The 18005-nt window shown below is 36.3% G+C and overlaps 2 protein-coding genes across 2 annotated transcripts in view; both read left to right on the top strand.

Moving 5' to 3' along the window:
• LOC106514251 (dynein heavy chain 5, axonemal) lies at positions 1-9674 on the top strand (the record flags this gene model as incomplete). Its single annotated transcript, XM_014003426.1, is given in 11 exon segments — positions 1-94; positions 195-430; positions 1935-2153; positions 3024-3086; positions 3332-3570; positions 6646-6793; positions 6897-6989; positions 8281-8480; positions 8660-8813; positions 9163-9326; positions 9454-9674. Coding segments are annotated over 11 exon segments (1824 nt in total), but the record flags the coding sequence as incomplete, so codon positions are not given.
• Positions 9675-11149: 1475 nt separating this feature from the next.
• LOC106514250 (dynein heavy chain 5, axonemal) overlaps positions 11150-18005 on the top strand; it is a 10272-nt gene continuing 3416 nt past the window's right edge. The window contains exons 1-9 of the mRNA XM_014003425.1: positions 11150-11374; positions 12649-12719; positions 14524-14631; positions 14772-14959; positions 15656-15850; positions 16185-16319; positions 16552-16659; positions 17128-17281; positions 17724-17870. Of these exons, the coding sequence (XP_013858879.1) occupies positions 11283-11374; positions 12649-12719; positions 14524-14631; positions 14772-14959; positions 15656-15850; positions 16185-16319; positions 16552-16659; positions 17128-17281; positions 17724-17870 (1198 nt within the window). The 5' untranslated portion in view covers positions 11150-11282. The remainder of the gene's footprint in view (positions 11375-12648; positions 12720-14523; positions 14632-14771; positions 14960-15655; positions 15851-16184; positions 16320-16551; positions 16660-17127; positions 17282-17723; positions 17871-18005) is intronic.

Below are 18005 nucleotides of genomic sequence, written 5' to 3' on the forward strand. Positions count from 1 at the left end.
TTTGAAAGCCAGATTCTTTTTTATCGTGATCTGGAGCGGGAAATAAACTCTGAACCAGAGTGCATCACTGTGGGAGCCTTAGCTTTATTTACAGGTAAGATTACGTTTTTAATATTGTAAATTTGACAACGTGGAACTGATTTTATGATAATAGCTAACCTCTGAACTTGCTTGTGTTTTTCTCTTTGTTTAAGATCCCATAAAGCTGTCTCTGACTGTGGAAACTAAGAATTGGGTGGCGGACTACGGACTCTACTGTAACAGGGAATATCACTCAAAAATGGAGCAGATCTTTGGTTTTATTGATGAAGCAGGAAAAAAACTGAATCGACCGATCAACGACCTGGATGACATTCGCATTGTCATGGCTGCTCTCAAGGAGATTAGAGAGCGACAGATCGACATTGACTGCTTAGTTGGGCCAGTTGAGGTAAACCAGTCATCCATTACTTATTTATTGTTTTTATCATTTGGTTATTTTTGATCTCTCTCTCTCTCTCTCTCTCTCTCTCTCTCTCTCTCTCTCTCTCTCTCTCTCTCTTTCTCTTTCTCTTTCCTTTTACCCATAATGCCCATGATGAAAGAGAGCTTAAGTAGACAAGTAAAGCTCTGAGTAGATCTGTGAATGCACTGGGAATGTTTATAAAGAAAAGTAAGCAGTCTTAACAAGCACTAATCTCAGCTGCTGCTTTATGATTTACGACCACTGCCTATTTTATTGTTTTTGAAAAAAAAAAAGCAAAGAAAAATGGCCTTGGCCTTATGTTTGGAACTTGCTGTGAATTAAAATGTATCCTGCAGCTGAAAACCCCTCTAATGAAAGAGAGGCATTGGGCATAGTGACATGTGCTGCTGCTAATTCTCTGCAGCTGGGATTTTAATATTGCTTCATGTTCATTAGTCCAGTGGATCAACAGGAAAGCTGAGCTCACCTGTGACCAAAGTTTCTCTTTCAAAATAAGATAGATGAGTGGAAACATTTTTATTTTTTATGGGAAGGTGGTGAGCGGTAGGTGTTCAGTCAAATACAGAAAACACTGGAAAAAGGTGCCAGTGTACGAAAAAAAGACATTGGTCTGCACAATATTTGGGAAAAAACCCAGACATTGTGATTTATTTCTAACCCTGCGATATGTATTGCATTATGAATAAAACAGTAGTTTTCAACAGATGACTTGATTGACACTATAGTTTTTAACATAACCATATTTGACCTTTTTTTCCTCTAGTTCTCTGCGAATTTGTTCATCATAGTTTTCATCAAGATCTTCATCATCTCCCTCCACAGCTTAAAAATTCACCAACGACACTTCTCCCAAAAAGCGTTGCCATTATTGTCCCAGACGTTTCACAACAAAATGAACATTTTAGATTTTTTTTAGATGAAGCCACCCACTCCTGCCAGCTGAAGCAACCCTTCAAAATAAAAGCTGTTACATGTGACTGTTAGTGGTTTAGTCCTTAAATACTGTAACACATTGATTTAATTTGCCTCCTACATCGCAGGACCTGCAGTGTGACTTGTGCACACATACATCGCAATGACAATGCTCAAACAATATATCATGCACCTCTACAAAACAGTCACATTATTTTTCAATTTTTATAATTTTAACTGTTCAGAATTCACTGCCCATTCCTAGTATGCAATTTTATTGTTAATGTCATAGTCTGTAGGTGTTTACAGAAGAGAGTTTTATTTTATGGTTTACTAAATTAGTGGTTTTTTTTTTTTTTGGTTGTGTTGTCTGCTTTTTAACTGCATTTACTGTACTTCATTAAAACCTTTTTTAGATTGAATCAGAGGCAGTGTAGCTGAAAGTTAGGAAGTGAAACTTTCACATTTTATATTACCTGATTCCGTTCTAGCATGATTATACAAATTAAAATTTGCTCTGAGCATGTCAGACAAAATGCTTTTCCCCTCCTCACAGGAGTCCTATGCCATGCTTCATAAACATGAACTGTCAGTGGCCAAAGGAGAAGTTGATAAGGTGGACACTCTGCGATACACCTGGGAAAAGCTGCTGTCCAGGTCAGTGGAGGCTCAGAACGAGTTATTTGACCTGCAGCCACGCTTCAGACGAGAGCTTGTTAGCAACGTGAAGACTTTTCAAGAGGACTGCCACCACTTTTACCAAGAATATGAGAAGGTAAAAACAATAGTGATATGGCAAAACGTACACAGCAAAAACAGGAGTGTTAAAATTTCAGTGTTAAACTTTTGGGTGTTGATTTAACACCCCCTAGTGTTATTTTAACACTTTCTGAGTAAACTGACACCCAGTGTTGGTGTTAATTCACAGTGTTGATTTCCTCAGTGTTGTCTCAACACTGGACAGTGTTAAATAAGGTCCACCCACTGTTAAGTCTTGTTTAACACTTAACAATGTTGTTATACAACACCATGCAGTGTTGAAAGTATTATTCTGAAAAGCCCCGCCCTCTTCCACCTCAAGTCAGACAGACCAGTATTTTTTCAGCAAGGAATGCTGGGTAATCTTGTAGAAATTATGTGTTTGTATGTTTATGACTAAAAAAGTTCATGAGAGTAAAAATGAGTTGTTCTGTTTAGTTGTCTTGTTCAGTTTGATCAAGTTGTTCAACTTTAAGTTTGTGTTATTGGCCATACATCGACACCATGAGTGAGAGGTACTTCCTGGTGTGTGAAGGGTGACTCCATGACTCTGTCACCATAAGTTTCTTTGTTAATAATAATACACTGGTGTTACTTTTAACTCTTTATTTTAACACTGTTGAAATGTTAATGTGACACCCAATATTGTGGAATATTAAACACTGGTTGGTGTTAAATTAACAAAAAAAAATGCATGCTAAAATTTAACACTTTCACAAATCTTATTTTGACACCAGCGAGTGTGGACACATATCGACACTTTGTTGGTGTTGAAATTAACACTGTGGGTGTTAAATTAACACTGGCATTTTTTGCTGTGTTCCTGTTCCAGTCAAATAATACTTTAAAACAGATAAAAAAAAAAACATTTTTCTCTCTGCTTCAGGATGGGCCTATGGTGGTGGGGTTAGCTCCTCAGGATGCCAGTGAMAGATTGATCATGTTTCAGGTCAGTGCTGCAGAATATATAGACCAGATAAATTATTTGTTTTCTCATAAAATGGCTGCAAAATAATACTATGTTGGCTGAAATTAGCTGTTTTATTGATTAAAACTGACAGATCTGCTACTTTGGAAAATGTATTTGACCAAAAATCTGAAATAGGAGATAATCATGGCTGCTATATGATAATATATGTAATATTTAGTACCATTATGTTGTAAATGAATGGGTTTTGTTGTTGTACCTTTCAGAATCGATTTGACAATCTGTTCAGGAAGTATATCACTTACACTGGAGGAGAGGAGTTGTTTGGACTTCCTGTTACCCAGCATCCTCAGCTGTTGGACATAAAAAAACAACTAGCTTTGCTGCAAAAACTGTATGGCCTTTACAACAACGTCATCGAAACAGTCAATGGTTACCATGACATCCTCTGGTCCGACATCAACATTGAGCGGGTCAATAATGAGCTGCTTGACTTTCAGACCAGGTTAGAAATCTTTTTTCTTTATATTTGTCCTAAAATCAAATAGAAATAACCTAGGATTAAACAGTTTTAGACTCTTTTGTGCTGTTCTGATGTTAAATTGGTTATTTTAATAGAAATTAGGCTAACGTAAATGTCAAAACAAAAAAGCTTATCTGTGTAAACTGGGAGCACAAATGGTATTCAAGGTGCCATGTCGCAAACTATCATCAAAAGGGTAACCTTTCAGCTCCATAATTACCATGTAGTTACCAAGTAATTACATAATAATAATAGTATATTACTATTTAGCACTAGTTTTACTAGGTATTTCAATCAAATTATGGTTTAATAGTACCTAAATTACCCACTATTTAACAACATATTATGAAGTAAATCTCCAAGTAAGTGGGTAATCACAATAAAATAAACAATCCCTGAATTATCTACTATTTAATGGTGTACAACTTTGACCAAAATATGCATAAATAACTTCATGAAAAAAAAAGAAAAGATCTGTACTGTGATTTCCTCTGGTTTGACTGTTCTGCTTATCTTAAAATCCCTCCCACTGTAATCACTTTAAAAATTGTTTCTCAATAATTCCCTTTTCTCTATTTTTTTCTGTAGGGTACTTTGATACAACATGTGTGCATGACATCATTTGAGGTCTAAACATTGTTATTTTTCCTGCTTGAAAATGAAAGAAATGCTACAGCTTGCTACTGCTGTTACTTGCACCCGGACATAATTATAAAAAAAAAGTTAATGGCTATGTAAAAAGTAGCATTCCTCAAATTTTCCCCAAACTGATGTTATTTAAAGTTCTACTTTATCTACAGTTGTTTGAACCTTTTCACAGTACCTCATTTTAATAGAGCTGAACTATAACTTTCTTTGCACAGTTGCATACCTGTGATGATGCATGGGCACGTGTGAACTAATTTTGTAGTAGTAGTAGTTTATTCATTTCATTTGAAATACAAAATTAACAAAGTTAAAAAAACATAAAATCAAAATGAAATCAAATGAAATGAAAGGATGCAGAAGACAAATAAATCTTATCATATCTGCCCTTTTTTATACCCAAAATATTTTCAAAAGAAAAGTAAAATACAATAAAAATTCAAAACAACTTAAAACACTTAAAATGAATTAAAAGCAAAAATTAAGACACCAACTCAAACAACATTTAGCATGAATTCACTTATAATTCTCCATATTTCTTCAGAATACTGTTTTTTAACATTTTCTTCATTATATACAAGGTTCTGGCATTTTTAACCTCATCTATGCTGTTCCACAATCTTATTCCCTGGATTAAAGTTGATCGCTCCTTCAGGCTCGTACGAACCCAAGGTTTCACAAACATTTCAATTCCTTTAAGATAATAATAGCTCTCTCTTTTAACAAAATTTACCTGAATGTTGGAAGGTTAGACACCTTTATGAGCTCTGTACATTAACAGTAAAATATTATAATCAACCAAATCATAGAATTTTAATAATTTCAAGTCAAGAAAAAGTATATTAGATGGATGGCTGTAATTTTTCTAGTAATAACTCTTATAGCTCTTTTCTGTAAAATGAAAATAGGATTTGCGATATTTTTACAAGCTTTACCCCATACTTCAATACAGTAAATTAAATGTGGAACAATTACAGCATTATACAACATAAACAGTGCTTTATCGTTGAAAAGTTCTCTTACAGTACTCCAAACGATTTGGCCATTTTTGTTCTTAAACAATTTATATGATTTTTCCATGTCAGTTTTTTATCAAAATGACACCTAGAAACTTCACTTCACTGACTCTACAGATCTCTACATCATCAGTTTTAAATGAAATGTCTATAGTTTCTTTATTGTTACAGAAAATCATATAATTTGTCTTGTCCAAGTTCAATGATAATTTATTAAGTTGAAACCAACCTTGTATTTTCATAAATTCTGTCTGAATCATGTCCAACATTTGTTTTATATCTTTACCGGAACAAAAGAATGTTGTATCATCAGCAAATAGAACAGACCCAAAAAGATCTGATACATTTACCAAATCGTTCACATACAAAATAAATAACTTAGGTCTGAGAATGGAACCCTGCGGCACTCCACGAGATGTTACAAAACTCAGATCTTACATTATTTATTTCTACATATTATTTTCTATCTTCCAATTACTGTAACTAGATACCCACTGTAATGCATGTCCTCTAATATCATATTTGTTTAACTTTTCAAAAAGAAAACTATGGTTAATAGTATCAAACGCTTTTTTAAATCAACAAAAATACTGATACAATACTTTTTGATCAACAGCAGTTGTTATATGTTCTATTAAAATGAGAGCCATCGATGTAGAATTTTTTGGTCTAAACCCATACTGACTGTAACTTAATATATTCTGCTTATCAATGAATTTGTCCAATCTAATCACAAATAACTTCTCCAAAATCTTTAAAATTTTTGGTAAAAGGGATATTGGTCTGTAGTTGTTAAACACTTGTCTTTCACCATTTTTAAAAAGAGGAATTACCTTTGCTATTTTCATGTTGTTTGGAAATATACCAGTTGAAAATGATAAATTACAGATGTATGTAAACGGTTCAATCACTGTATTCATTATGTCTTTTACAAACATCATGTCCATGTCAACCCAGTCGTTTGATCTCGTCTGAAAGATTTTTAACAATACTCATCTWAATTTCTTTACAAGATGACAAATGTGGAATGTATCATACTTCTTCTGCCATAACCAAACAAAATTATACAATAACATTTAAAAAGTGGTAATTTATACATATAATCAAATTTATCTTGATTCATTACTCCATATATTATAACAGACGCACACACAGACATGTTCCACACTGTCTTTTTAAATGTGATTGTATATTTTCTCAATTCAAAATGTAATTTCTTGCTCTTGTGCTAAGAGCAACTGCTTGAATTGGACATCAACTGATAGAGTATAATTTTAAATCAGTCTGGTTCTTAAGAGAACAAGAACACATCTTTCTCTGAGCTTAAATATTTGCTAATTTTGAAATAAACTACTAGCTATGTTTTTTTTCACTTTTGCACTCTCTAAACTAAAAGATGCCGCAAGCTGCCTCATGCTCTCAAAGAGTGGCAGGCTTTCCATGACCTGAAGAAATCCATTGATGAATTCAGTGAGTGCTGCCCCCTGTTGGAGCTTATGACCAACAAAGCTATGATGACGCGCCATTGGAAGAGAATTACTGAGGTCAGTAAAACACAACGTGTCTGTCTAGACTTTAAATAAAGTCATCACTCATGTCAACCCTTGTTTAGAGGAAGTTGTATTTTTTTATGATTTTTGGGTCTAGGTGACTAGCCATACCTTTGAAGTGGAAAGCGATACATTCAAGCTGCGGAACATTATGGAAGCTCCTCTGCTCAAATTTAAAGAAGATATTGAGGTAGGAATAAAAGAGCAAGCTTTTGCAGAAAAGCAGTACTGTTGAAGTCAAGTTTACACAACTCATATCTATGGCTATACGATTAAACACACAACTTCAGTAACTTTTAAAAATAAAACTTTGAACAAACTGGAATTTATCACATTTTTTTTATTCACACACTATCTGAATTATATATACCTGTTCAAATAAATGCTTTTAACCCCATATCCTTTGATTAACTATCCTTCAGCAAGTTGCAACTCAACCTCAGACTTTATATAGCCAATATCAAGCTTTTAGCATAAATCTGACTGCACATTTTGACAGAACTGATAAAGTTCATTGACAGTGTTTATTTTCCTGGCACAAAACCAGCTTTAAAGTATGGTTCATGAATTATGAAAAGATTTGATTTTGGAGCTTTATTTTAGCCTGACTCAACAATTTATAAACTAGTTTTGATGTGTTTGGGATCACTGAGCTGTAGAAACACCTACCTGGGTCTAAGTTCAGTTGATCTGAGATCAAGCTGATGTGTTTGGATGTGATTTTTCTGCATTATTCCATCCACATCATGCAATGCACCTGTGCACAGCATGATGGATGTACCACCACTCTTTTTGACAGAGTGTGTTTTTAGGTTTTAAATTCTCACCTTCCAAACTTGCATTCTGTCATTGCAGCCAAAGAGCTCAGTTCTTGTCTTGTTTGATTGTAGAATGTTCTCCAGATGGCATTTGGCTTGTCCATGTAGTGATTTAAACATTTTTGTAATGTTTGAAAGTGTTGTTTTTGGAACTAAAACCATTTATTCAGTAACTTTATCTCAGTCCATGGTGATTTAAAACTTGCTTCACTTTGAACAGTGTACCTAGTGTTTTCTCAGTTTCTAGTTTGATACCTATGAGTTTTGAAGGCATACCATACATAACCACACATTAACCTACTTTCATATTATAATTGTTAAACTTCTGGGGGAAAACAACTCTACAGGTTTTATGACATATAGCTTTGAAAGTTCAACAACAGAACACCCTTCAGTTTCAGACAAGAGACTCCATTCTTCCCAATCACACCCCTCCAGGTTACACTGTCACCCACGTGGGCATTGAAGTCCCCCAGCAAAATAAGAAGGTCCCCGGCTGGAACAGCCTGCAGAACTCCTCTTTAATAGATCTGAACTATTCCTTTAGGAAAAATGCATTTATGAAAATTAATTGTTTTTTTTTTACATTCTTTGACCACTTTTTTCATGCCTTTCAAGTATTTTTCATGCATTTAACAATTGTTGGGACATGTTGCTTTAAAGGACATCTGCATCAGTTCTGGAAAAGAACGAAACATTGAGCAGAAACTGAAACAAGTGATCGCTGAGTGGGACAACAAGACTTTTACGTTTGCAAACTTCAAGAACCGTGAGGAGCTGCTGCTGAGAGGAGACAGCACATCAGAGATCATTGCCAGCTTGGAGGACAGTCTGATGATTTTGGGGTCTCTCATGAACAACAGGTAATGTCTGTGTGGATCTTCATAATCGGTGTTTGGAATTTGATGAGAGGGATAAAATTAAAAGGTTCTTCTCCTGAAGGCATTAGAAGTATAATTGGATTCCCTTATTAACTGAACAGCAGCCACAGAGTTGTGTGTCTCACTGCTTGATTTTCATGCAGATTTCACTTCTGTCTCAGGTACAACACCCCGTTTAAAGCTCAGATACAGAAGTGGGTTCAGAACCTTTCCAACACCACTGTTATTATTGAACACTGGATGACCGTTCAGAACCTATGGATCTATCTGGAAGCTGTATTTGTGGGTGGAGACATTGCCAAACAGCTGCCCAAGGTAAAATAAGGTTATAATAGTCATTCTTAATAAATGCTCAAAAATCTGAGGAATAGCAAAAATGTAGTGACCATTTAGTGCAAAGATTTATTCCAAATTTGATTACTGTCATCTTCTCTTCTTTATACAAAAGCTAGCATTAAATGAGAATGTCTAATTTCTAGATCACAACTTAGCCTTAATGTTTTGTTTGTTTTGCAATTATTTGCATTAGTGTTCAAGATCAAGATTTAAAAATCAGTCAGTTACATTGTTCTTTTGAATGTATTGACACAAACCTTCATGATGTTTAAATCAGTGTTTAGCAAGTATAAATGATAATGTAATTTATGAGTGCTTGAATCTTCAGGAAGCAAAGCGCTTCTCCAACATTGATAAGTCATGGGTGAAGATCATGAGGCGAGCCCATGACATGCCTAACATCATTCAGTCTTGTGTGGGAGATGAGACTATGGGGCAGCTGCTTCCTCACCTGCTTGAACAGCTGGAGATTTGTCAGAAGTCACTTACAGGGTGAGCAAAATCCAGTCAAACCACAGAGAGCCAAATGGTGGTTTGACACATTTGTAATTAAAAACAAATAAGTGCTGGAAAGAAACAAACATTTCATGTTTCCATGCTAACAATTGTGTATTTTCAGTTACTTAGAGAAGAAGCGACTCTTGTTTCCTCGTTTTTTCTTCGTATCTGACMCTGCCCTGCTGGAAATCCTGGGCCAGGCCTCAGACTCCCACACCATCCAGGCCCACCTGCTTAATGTTTTTGACAACATCAAATCTGTTCGATTCAACGATAAGGTGATATCTGATTATACTTTTATTATTGTTTATTGTTGTTTGTTTGTGACAGATTAGGGCTACAGAAAAGNGACCCTGCCCTGCTGGAAATCCTGGGCCAGGCCTCAGACTCCCACACCATCCAGGCCCACCTGCTTAATGTTTTTGACAACATCAAATCTGTTCAATTCCATGATAAAGTGATTATCTGATTATACTTATTATTTATTGTTGTTTGTTTGTGACTGATTAGGGCTACAGAAAAGTATCCTTTTTTGTAGAATTTAAAAGTCATAGGATGAAAAAAAGAGATGTTTAAAACAAACAAAAATGAGAATTTACTCAACTGAGTTGTGTGAAATATTTAATATGTATTGTTTTATATGCAAAATATATTTACGTTTAAATAAATAACAAAAAAACAAGTTAGATATTCTCCTAATAAGTCTCTTTACTCCAGGTATATGACCGAATTCTGGCTATATCATCGCGTGAGGGAGAGACTGTGGAGCTCGAGCGTCCGTTCATGGCAGAAGGGAATGTCGAAGTGTGGCTGAACGCTCTTCTGAAGGAATCCCAGCGGTCATTACACCTGGTGATCAAACAAGCAGCTTTGGCCATCCAGGACTCAGACTTCCAGCTCATCGACTTCATCAACTCCTTCCCTGCTCAGGTGAGTTATAACAGTTATGTAAAGATCCCCAAGAAGCCTCATCCCTGCTGGCAAAAGAAACAAGTACAAGAGCTTAAAACTAACAACATGTACAATTTACACCCCTAATTGGAATTGTAAGTATAATTTCTGTAATGCAATTTAACAACACTGAATTACTAATTACATTAAGTTATTGAAACTTTTGACCATTACGTGATCAAATTTCCAATGATGACAATATTATTTTAAACCCAGGTGGGCTTGCTTGGTATCCAGATGATATGGACAAGGGACTCTGAGAAGGCTCTGACCAATGCCCGGTTTGATCGCCGCATTATGGCTAAAACCAATCAGCTTTTCCTCGACCTGCTTAATACACTGATTGGCATGACCACACGAGATCTGGATGCTGTGGAGAGAACCAAATATGAGACTCTTATAACTATTCATGTCCATCAGAGGGACATATTTGATGATCTGGTGAGTATGCTGATATTACTCCATAAATAAAGCAGATACATTGGTATCCCTACATTATTAGACTTTATTAAACTGTTTAATAGACTGAAAGTGGTTATAGCAGAGTACTAATTGATATTTTTTAATGTCTTAAAACCTCAAAGTATTTTTAATGGTACCAAATGATCTTGACACATGAAAGGGTTCGTTTGAGTTTTCACTGCAGACACTTTGGTGTTTTGTTTTTTTATTTTATTTTTTTATCTTAAATCCCCTCGTAAATATGTTAATTATTTCTCATTTTCTATTTTTTCTTTTGCTCCTGTCTTATTCAGTGTTTCTGAACAACGTTTTGTCCTGTCATCTTTACTCAAATAATACTGTACAACATTTCCTCCCTGTTGCCTGTCTTCTACAATCCCTCTGCTTCTTTCCAGTGGTTGCTTTTCTCCATTAAGTATTTTCAAATTGGTGATCTATGATTTTTCTTTCTCCTAGTGTCGGTTGCACATCAAAAGCCCAAATGACTTTGAGTGGCTGAAGCAGTGCCGTTTCTACTTCAGTGAGGACTCAGACAAGATGATCATAAACATCACAGATGTGGGCTTTGTTTACCAGAATGAGTTCTTGGGCTGCACAGAAAGGCTTGTCATTACGCCTCTGACTGACAGGTGAAAAGGTCATTTAAAAAAGTAGGCATGCAACATTAGAATTGGAAAGTTGTTTGTTTTTTATGAATCTAGATCTAAAATGCTGCATTTTATTTGCACTTACTGTGTATTTTCAACTACAAAATCAACAGAAAATGAAATTAAATGAAGCAAACAATCTACTCCAAAACTCTTAAAACAAAGCAACTTTTAGGTTTGTGTTTGTTTTCTACACCAAAGGCCTCTGCAGAGTTGGCTAACCTCGCCAATCTGCAAATTTTAAACAGCATTTCTGATAGTTTCCCCATGTTGGGATCTGCTTTTGTTTTGCAGGAGTTTTTCAATACTTTTGAAGGATTTGTAAATTTTCTCCCAAAAGACTTCAAAAGTCATGGTGGGCTCCAAGAGTCCHTCTAGAATTGTTCTCAGTTATACTGTGAATGAGATGACGTTGAGAGGGTTTGTTGACTTAGGAAAACTATATTCTTTAAAATGTCACAATTAAAACATTAAAAACACTGACTAAATTGCAACAAATAAATTTGCCTGATTAAATTGCGTTGGCATCGGCCTACAAAATTAAATACACACCCTAAACAGAAAACTGTAAATGGAGTAAACGATTACCACAAAACAATTAAGATTTTTAAAGCTTCTGTTGCAAAATAATATCTTGGATGTGAGAAGCAGCCCTGGGATTTGGAGCACAGTAGACTGAGTCTGGAGGGAGCAGCAGACATTATTTAGTGATCATCACCTCTGTCACTCACAGAGGTTGTGACTGAGAGACTAAAAAATGACACTGGGTGTAGGGAAGAAATGTTGTCAAACTAATGCTCATAAATAGAAAACTGAAAGGACAGCAGCAGGGAGGGACTAACAGACATCTGACAACAGTTGTCTGAAAAAGTGACAGGTTGGTTTTATGGTTGAAGGCACCAAAGTAGCCCTGGTTTTCACACTGATAGTTCCAACCTTTATCTTTTCTTGCTGTCTTCTAAACAAAATCGAACATTTGGAAGCAGTTGTTGTAGATTTTGTTAAAAATCTAAGGTCCTTTTGCCAGTCAACCTTCTCACTAACGTATCTTTAAACTAACTCCATTCGCATCAGGAGTGTGTTCTGTAGCTGTTCTCAACCTCCACCCTCCAAAAGAAGAATGATATTGCAGTGTTTTATGCACGAACATAGAAAAGCAGAGGCTGTTTAGAGGATGTGATCAAATGATAATTTAAAAGGATTACTTTTAGCATTGAAACTGAAACATGTCTATGCATGTGTCAACCTTTTTTCAGATGTTACATCACCCTAGCCCAGGCTCTTGGTATGAGTATGGGTGGAGCCCCTGCAGGTCCTGCAGGCACAGGTAAAACTAACAAGAATTTTTTACATGTAGATTTATTTAGATTGTTTCAATGGGGCTTCATATAGCACTGGTGTATTGTTGAAGATTAAAAATAGGGGAAAGCATTCAGATCTTGCAGATAGATGGATAGATGGATTGATGGATAGATAGAACTTTATTGATCCCACAGTGGGGAAATTTGAACATTACAGCAGCTCAAGACAGTGGAGCAACAGTAACAAGCTGCCTGCCATGGTGCCAACTTAGAAACAAAGAAAAACTGAACATCACACAAGGGAAGGAAAGATGAGGAAAAAAGCCATACATCATATTATATCAACACTGTGACACACTGTGGTGTTTATGAAAAAAAAAACTCTACATAGAGCAAGTTTTTAGCCAGAGGAGTAAGTGAGTTTAAGGAGACCTGAAGAATCCAGTCCCAAAGCCAGCGCAGCCAAAGTTCAGAATATTGATGGTAAATTGTTCATTCTGTAGGCCCTCATATTTCTCAGAGATCATCATCATCATCATTATCATCATCATTATCATCATCATCATCATTGTTTATTTATAAAGCACAGTTAAAACCAAAGTGCTGTACAGGAGCATAAAATAAAAACAATGAACAAAGTACAGTAATAAAATGAACAATAAAATCAAAGAAAACATCAAAGGCTGGCCTAATGATCCTGCTCTTCAGACTCAAATGCCTGTTTAAACAGATGAGTTTTTAACAGAGACTTAAACTCATTTAGAGACCCAGCAGACCTCACAGACAGTGGGAGATTGTTCCAGAACCGAGGTCCTGCAACTGAGACCTGGGAACAACTAACAGCTTTTGATTTACAGATCTCAGGGATCTATTTGGATCAGATCATACGGGTGAAGGAGGAGGGAGGAGGGGGGGGGGCGTGTCGACATGTTCCAACCAGGAAGGATTTAGACAACAGTCAAGGCTGTTGCCAGGGGAGATCCAGATTCTCTAATCAGTTGTTTTGGGAACAGAGGGGACAGGCAGATGATAAGCAATTTTCCCTCTGCCTTAGTGTCTGCTGGGACTCTCAAGGTGGCAAATCCAATCAGGCAAAATGGTGTGGACACATACCGCCGAGCCGATTCATCAGCTTTCTCCAAGATGAATTTCATCTGGCCAGCAAAGTCCAGGGACCACATCCGGCCCGTGACCCTCAATAGAACCGCTTGCAGACCGAGTCCAGCTCGCTCAAGGCCCAATGTCCGAGTGCTGATAGAATACAGCCGTCCATCCAGTTGGTCAGTCAGCCAGAAAGTGCAAAGCCACCGACGCTGTTTTGTAGAACACCAGGAGACCACCCAGCCAAACTGCAGAATACAGTGATCGGAGTCCAAATGTATATCCAGAACAGAGAAGAACAGAGGTCCCACCTTTAACGTGTCCTCCCATGGAAGAAGGAAAATAAACTTTGTTCCAAAAATTTTATTGAAAGACCAGCTAACCAAGTCCATAAAAATAAAAATATCCATAATTTCTAGTCTCGGACGAAAAATGTAGAGAAGGCTCCAACAGCAAAGCAGGAAAGATAAGGCAGGGTCGGAGAGAAGGGAGAACCGTCTTACTCCTTTGAGAGCGGAACAAAAAAAATAAAAATAAAAAATACAGTGCATCATGTCACAGTAACAGTGATGTGAAATGAACAAGTTTTTATTTTTTCAGTATTTAAGTGATGCCAAAAATATTACTTTAGTACAAAAGAAGAAAACTGTTACCTTCCTGTTAGAGAATTTTCTGCCATAAACTGTGCCATTGTTTTGTGTCTATGAGCAATAAATCTTCTGTTATTAGGAAAGACTGAGACCGTGAAGGACATGGGTCGCTGTCTGGGAAAATATGTTGTGGTTTTCAACTGTTCTGACCAAATGGACTTCAGAGGCTTAGGAAGAATATTCAAAGGTAAATGTTATAAAGGTGATTCCTAAATACCACAGAAATGAATGGTTTATTTTCTTGTTTTCCTAAATGAGTCAGAGATTAAGAATATCAAATATTAATGCTTTAACATAAATGAAACATTTACCCTGTTTGATTTTTAGGTCTGGCTCAGTCTGGCKCTTGGGGATGCTTTGATGAGTTCAATCGCATTGACCTCCCCGTTCTGTCGGTAGCCGCTCAGCAGATTGCAATAGTTCTGACCTGCAAGAAGGAGCGTCGAAAAAACTTTATCTTCACTGATCGAGACAGTGTTGACATGAATCCTGAGTTTGGCATTTTCCTCACGATGGTCAGTGACACTACAACAGTATCATTTCAAAATCAGATGATTTTTTTTACACCACCATTGGTAAATCTTATGTACAGTAGAGCATTTTTACCTTATCTTTAGTACATACATCCCAGATTTTATTTTTTTGGCACATTTGCTAATCTTATAATTGTCCTTCATTCAACTTTGTTGAGTACTCTGGTGCTGCTGTGCTCACTGTCTAAGGAAAATAATTTTTCTTCATGGACTATTTCCAAAAATATACACAATTTTACAACTTCATGAGAATGAATGGAAAAAAGCTTGTGAGGAACTGACCAAGAACGTTTGTACATTATTTAAACTCAGGCTCTGCTTTAAATAATACTGCCTACTGTTTGTTATCATACTGTTCACATAGTAATGCTTTGATTGCTTTAGCTTCTGGTCAAGTCCCAAGGCAAGCATGGAAGGGCAAAGAAAAGTTCTTTCCTGTGGTTAGCGGGATCAGAGATCTATTTTTACTTTGTGTGAATGTAGGACAGGCAGCTAGAAAATGATGACAGAGTTATGTCCACTGGAAATTAAAATTAACCAGAGAACATGAACTAGTTTTGTTTTCATTTATGGTTATTATAGGTTCATTTAGTCATTGTATCCAGTTTGTGCTTTTAGAACACAGCAGCAGGTGCTCATTTTTAAATCATCACAACTTGTCTATATTGTTGTGCTCAGAATCCAGGYTATGCAGGTCGCCAGGAGCTTCCTGAAAACCTGAAGATCAACTTCCGCTCTGTAGCCATGATGGTTCCTGATCGCCAGATCATTATTAGAGTGAAACTGGCCAGTTGTGGGTTCATAGACAACATAGAGCTGGCTTGCAAGTTCTTTACTCTTTACAAGCTGTGTGAGGAGCAGCTCTCTAAACAGGTAAAACAAAGAAAACAGCAAACCGTAATTTATTTGTGCTTTTATTTAAGAACCAAGGTGTACCGTAATGATTCAAACATGGAAGAGTTTTCTAAGTTTTCCAAGATTTCTTTCTGTACTACTTGTTAATTCCATATGGCAAGCAGTATAATGCTTGTACACTTGTTCTTGGTCCATGTTTTGCAGTCTGTCACTTGCATACAGCGTAAATACATTGAATGGTTTTCCAGACTGACATTGGACACTCAAATGTCAAAGTAACTCCAGAAGAAATGTTTTCGACATTCTGTATGTGAGCTGAAAACAGTCAAAGATGCTGTGTTTTATTGTCCAGGTTCACTATGATTTTGGGCTGCGGAACATTYTGTCAGTTCTGCGAACGCTTGGAGCTGCCAAGCGAGCCAACCCCAATGATACCGAATCCACCATTGTCATGAGGGTTCTGAAGGACATGAACCTTTCTAAACTGGTCAGTCTCGAAAATTTACAGCATATTAAATAAATAATTATATTACTTTTATTTTTTATTTAAGATTAATAGGCTTTAGAATTTGTACGTAAAAAAATAAACAACAAAAACAAGTTTAATGTTTTGATTTTATTTAAAAATGCAATGCAGTGTCCATAATAACATTCATTTACAACCAACAGTTCTTGGCTTCAATTCTGTGTTACTGTATGTCCTTATGTGTGTTTATAAGATTGATGAGGATGAGGAACTCTTCCAGAGCTTGATTGAGGACCTTTTCCCAGGAATACAACTCGATAAAGTAGGCTACCCGGAGCTTGAGGCTGCCATTGACAAACAGGTAAGAGCAGCAACGCATCAGCTTTTCTGTGTTTCCTAAAAGAAATCAAACATTGTAGGAATAATGTACTTATAAAATGTAGTTGAACAAAAAAGAAAAGGAACAAGGACTTAGGAAAAAGTAAGAAAGGGTATAAAGGGTAAAACAGAAATAAAAAGGCTGAGTGAATTTGGACAAAAGCCTAATGGACTGTAAGACTGCTGTATTTTTCAAGTCATTCTTAAGTACCTCAAGATAAAGCTTCCAAATGAGTACAAATGATGCCATTTATCTTTTGTCAAGTAACTATACTAAGTACCTCTGAAGAAACAAAGCACAAAAAACATGAACATGCTATTTATGCTTATTTTATGCATTTTTTTATAAAGCTTTATTTTTGCACTTTGTGAGGTCCAGGTTTTTATATCTGGTGGACATGCAGTAAGGTTTATCAGTATAATTTTAGCTATTTGCTTATTGATCTTTCAGGTTGAAGCTGCTGGTCTGATCAGCCACCCTCCCTGGAAGCTAAAGATCATCCAGCTGTTTGAGACTCAGAGGGTACGGCATGGTATGATGGTCCTGGGGCCTAGTGGGGCTGGAAAGACTGCTTGTATACATTCATTGATGAGAGCCATGACAGGTATATGATACACAAATATGTTGTAAGTTAACTGTTTTTGATTTTTTTTTTTTTGTATTTGTGAGAGACAAAAACTCATGCTTGGTAGAAGTTTTTTAATACTCATCATCACAGCATGTGGTTATGCCTCAGTCTTTAACTTTTTAGTTCCATATTTGTTTCATGTTATGCATATTATTAGGGAAAACACAGATTTTCCAATAAACTGTCAAAGGTTTGATTTGTGATGATGTGAAAGTTATTGAAGTAGTCAAAGCAGTAACAGTAGTACATATTGATGTATTGTTTTTTTTTATATGTAAAAATTATGGGTCAGAGCCCAGGTACCAGAAAGCAAAAACAAACAGCAAACTATGAGGATAAAAGAAACTGCTGAAAATTTTAAACAGCTAACTTAAAAAATGATAAGTTCACTGTCTCAGGCCATGTATTATTTTGCCAGAGTGTGGTCAACCCCATAGAGAAATGCGAATGAACCCTAAAGCCATCACTGCGCCGCAGATGTTTGGTCGACTTGATGTGGCCACAAACGACTGGACTGATGGCATCTTCTCTACACTTTGGAGAAAAACACTGAAAGCAAAGAAAGGTCAGAAAAGTTTCTCACTCAAACCACATTATCTGTTGCCATGAAAGGTGGGCAATATTACAAGTGTGTGTGTGTGTGTGTGTGTGTGTGTGTGTGTGTGTGTGTGTGTGTGTGTGTGTGTGTGTGTGTGTGTGT

This window comes from Austrofundulus limnaeus, unplaced genomic scaffold (genome assembly GCF_001266775.1).
Source record: "Austrofundulus limnaeus strain Quisiro unplaced genomic scaffold, Austrofundulus_limnaeus-1.0 Scaffold18, whole genome shotgun sequence".
NCBI classification, from domain to species: Eukaryota; Metazoa; Chordata; class Actinopteri; order Cyprinodontiformes; family Rivulidae; genus Austrofundulus; species Austrofundulus limnaeus.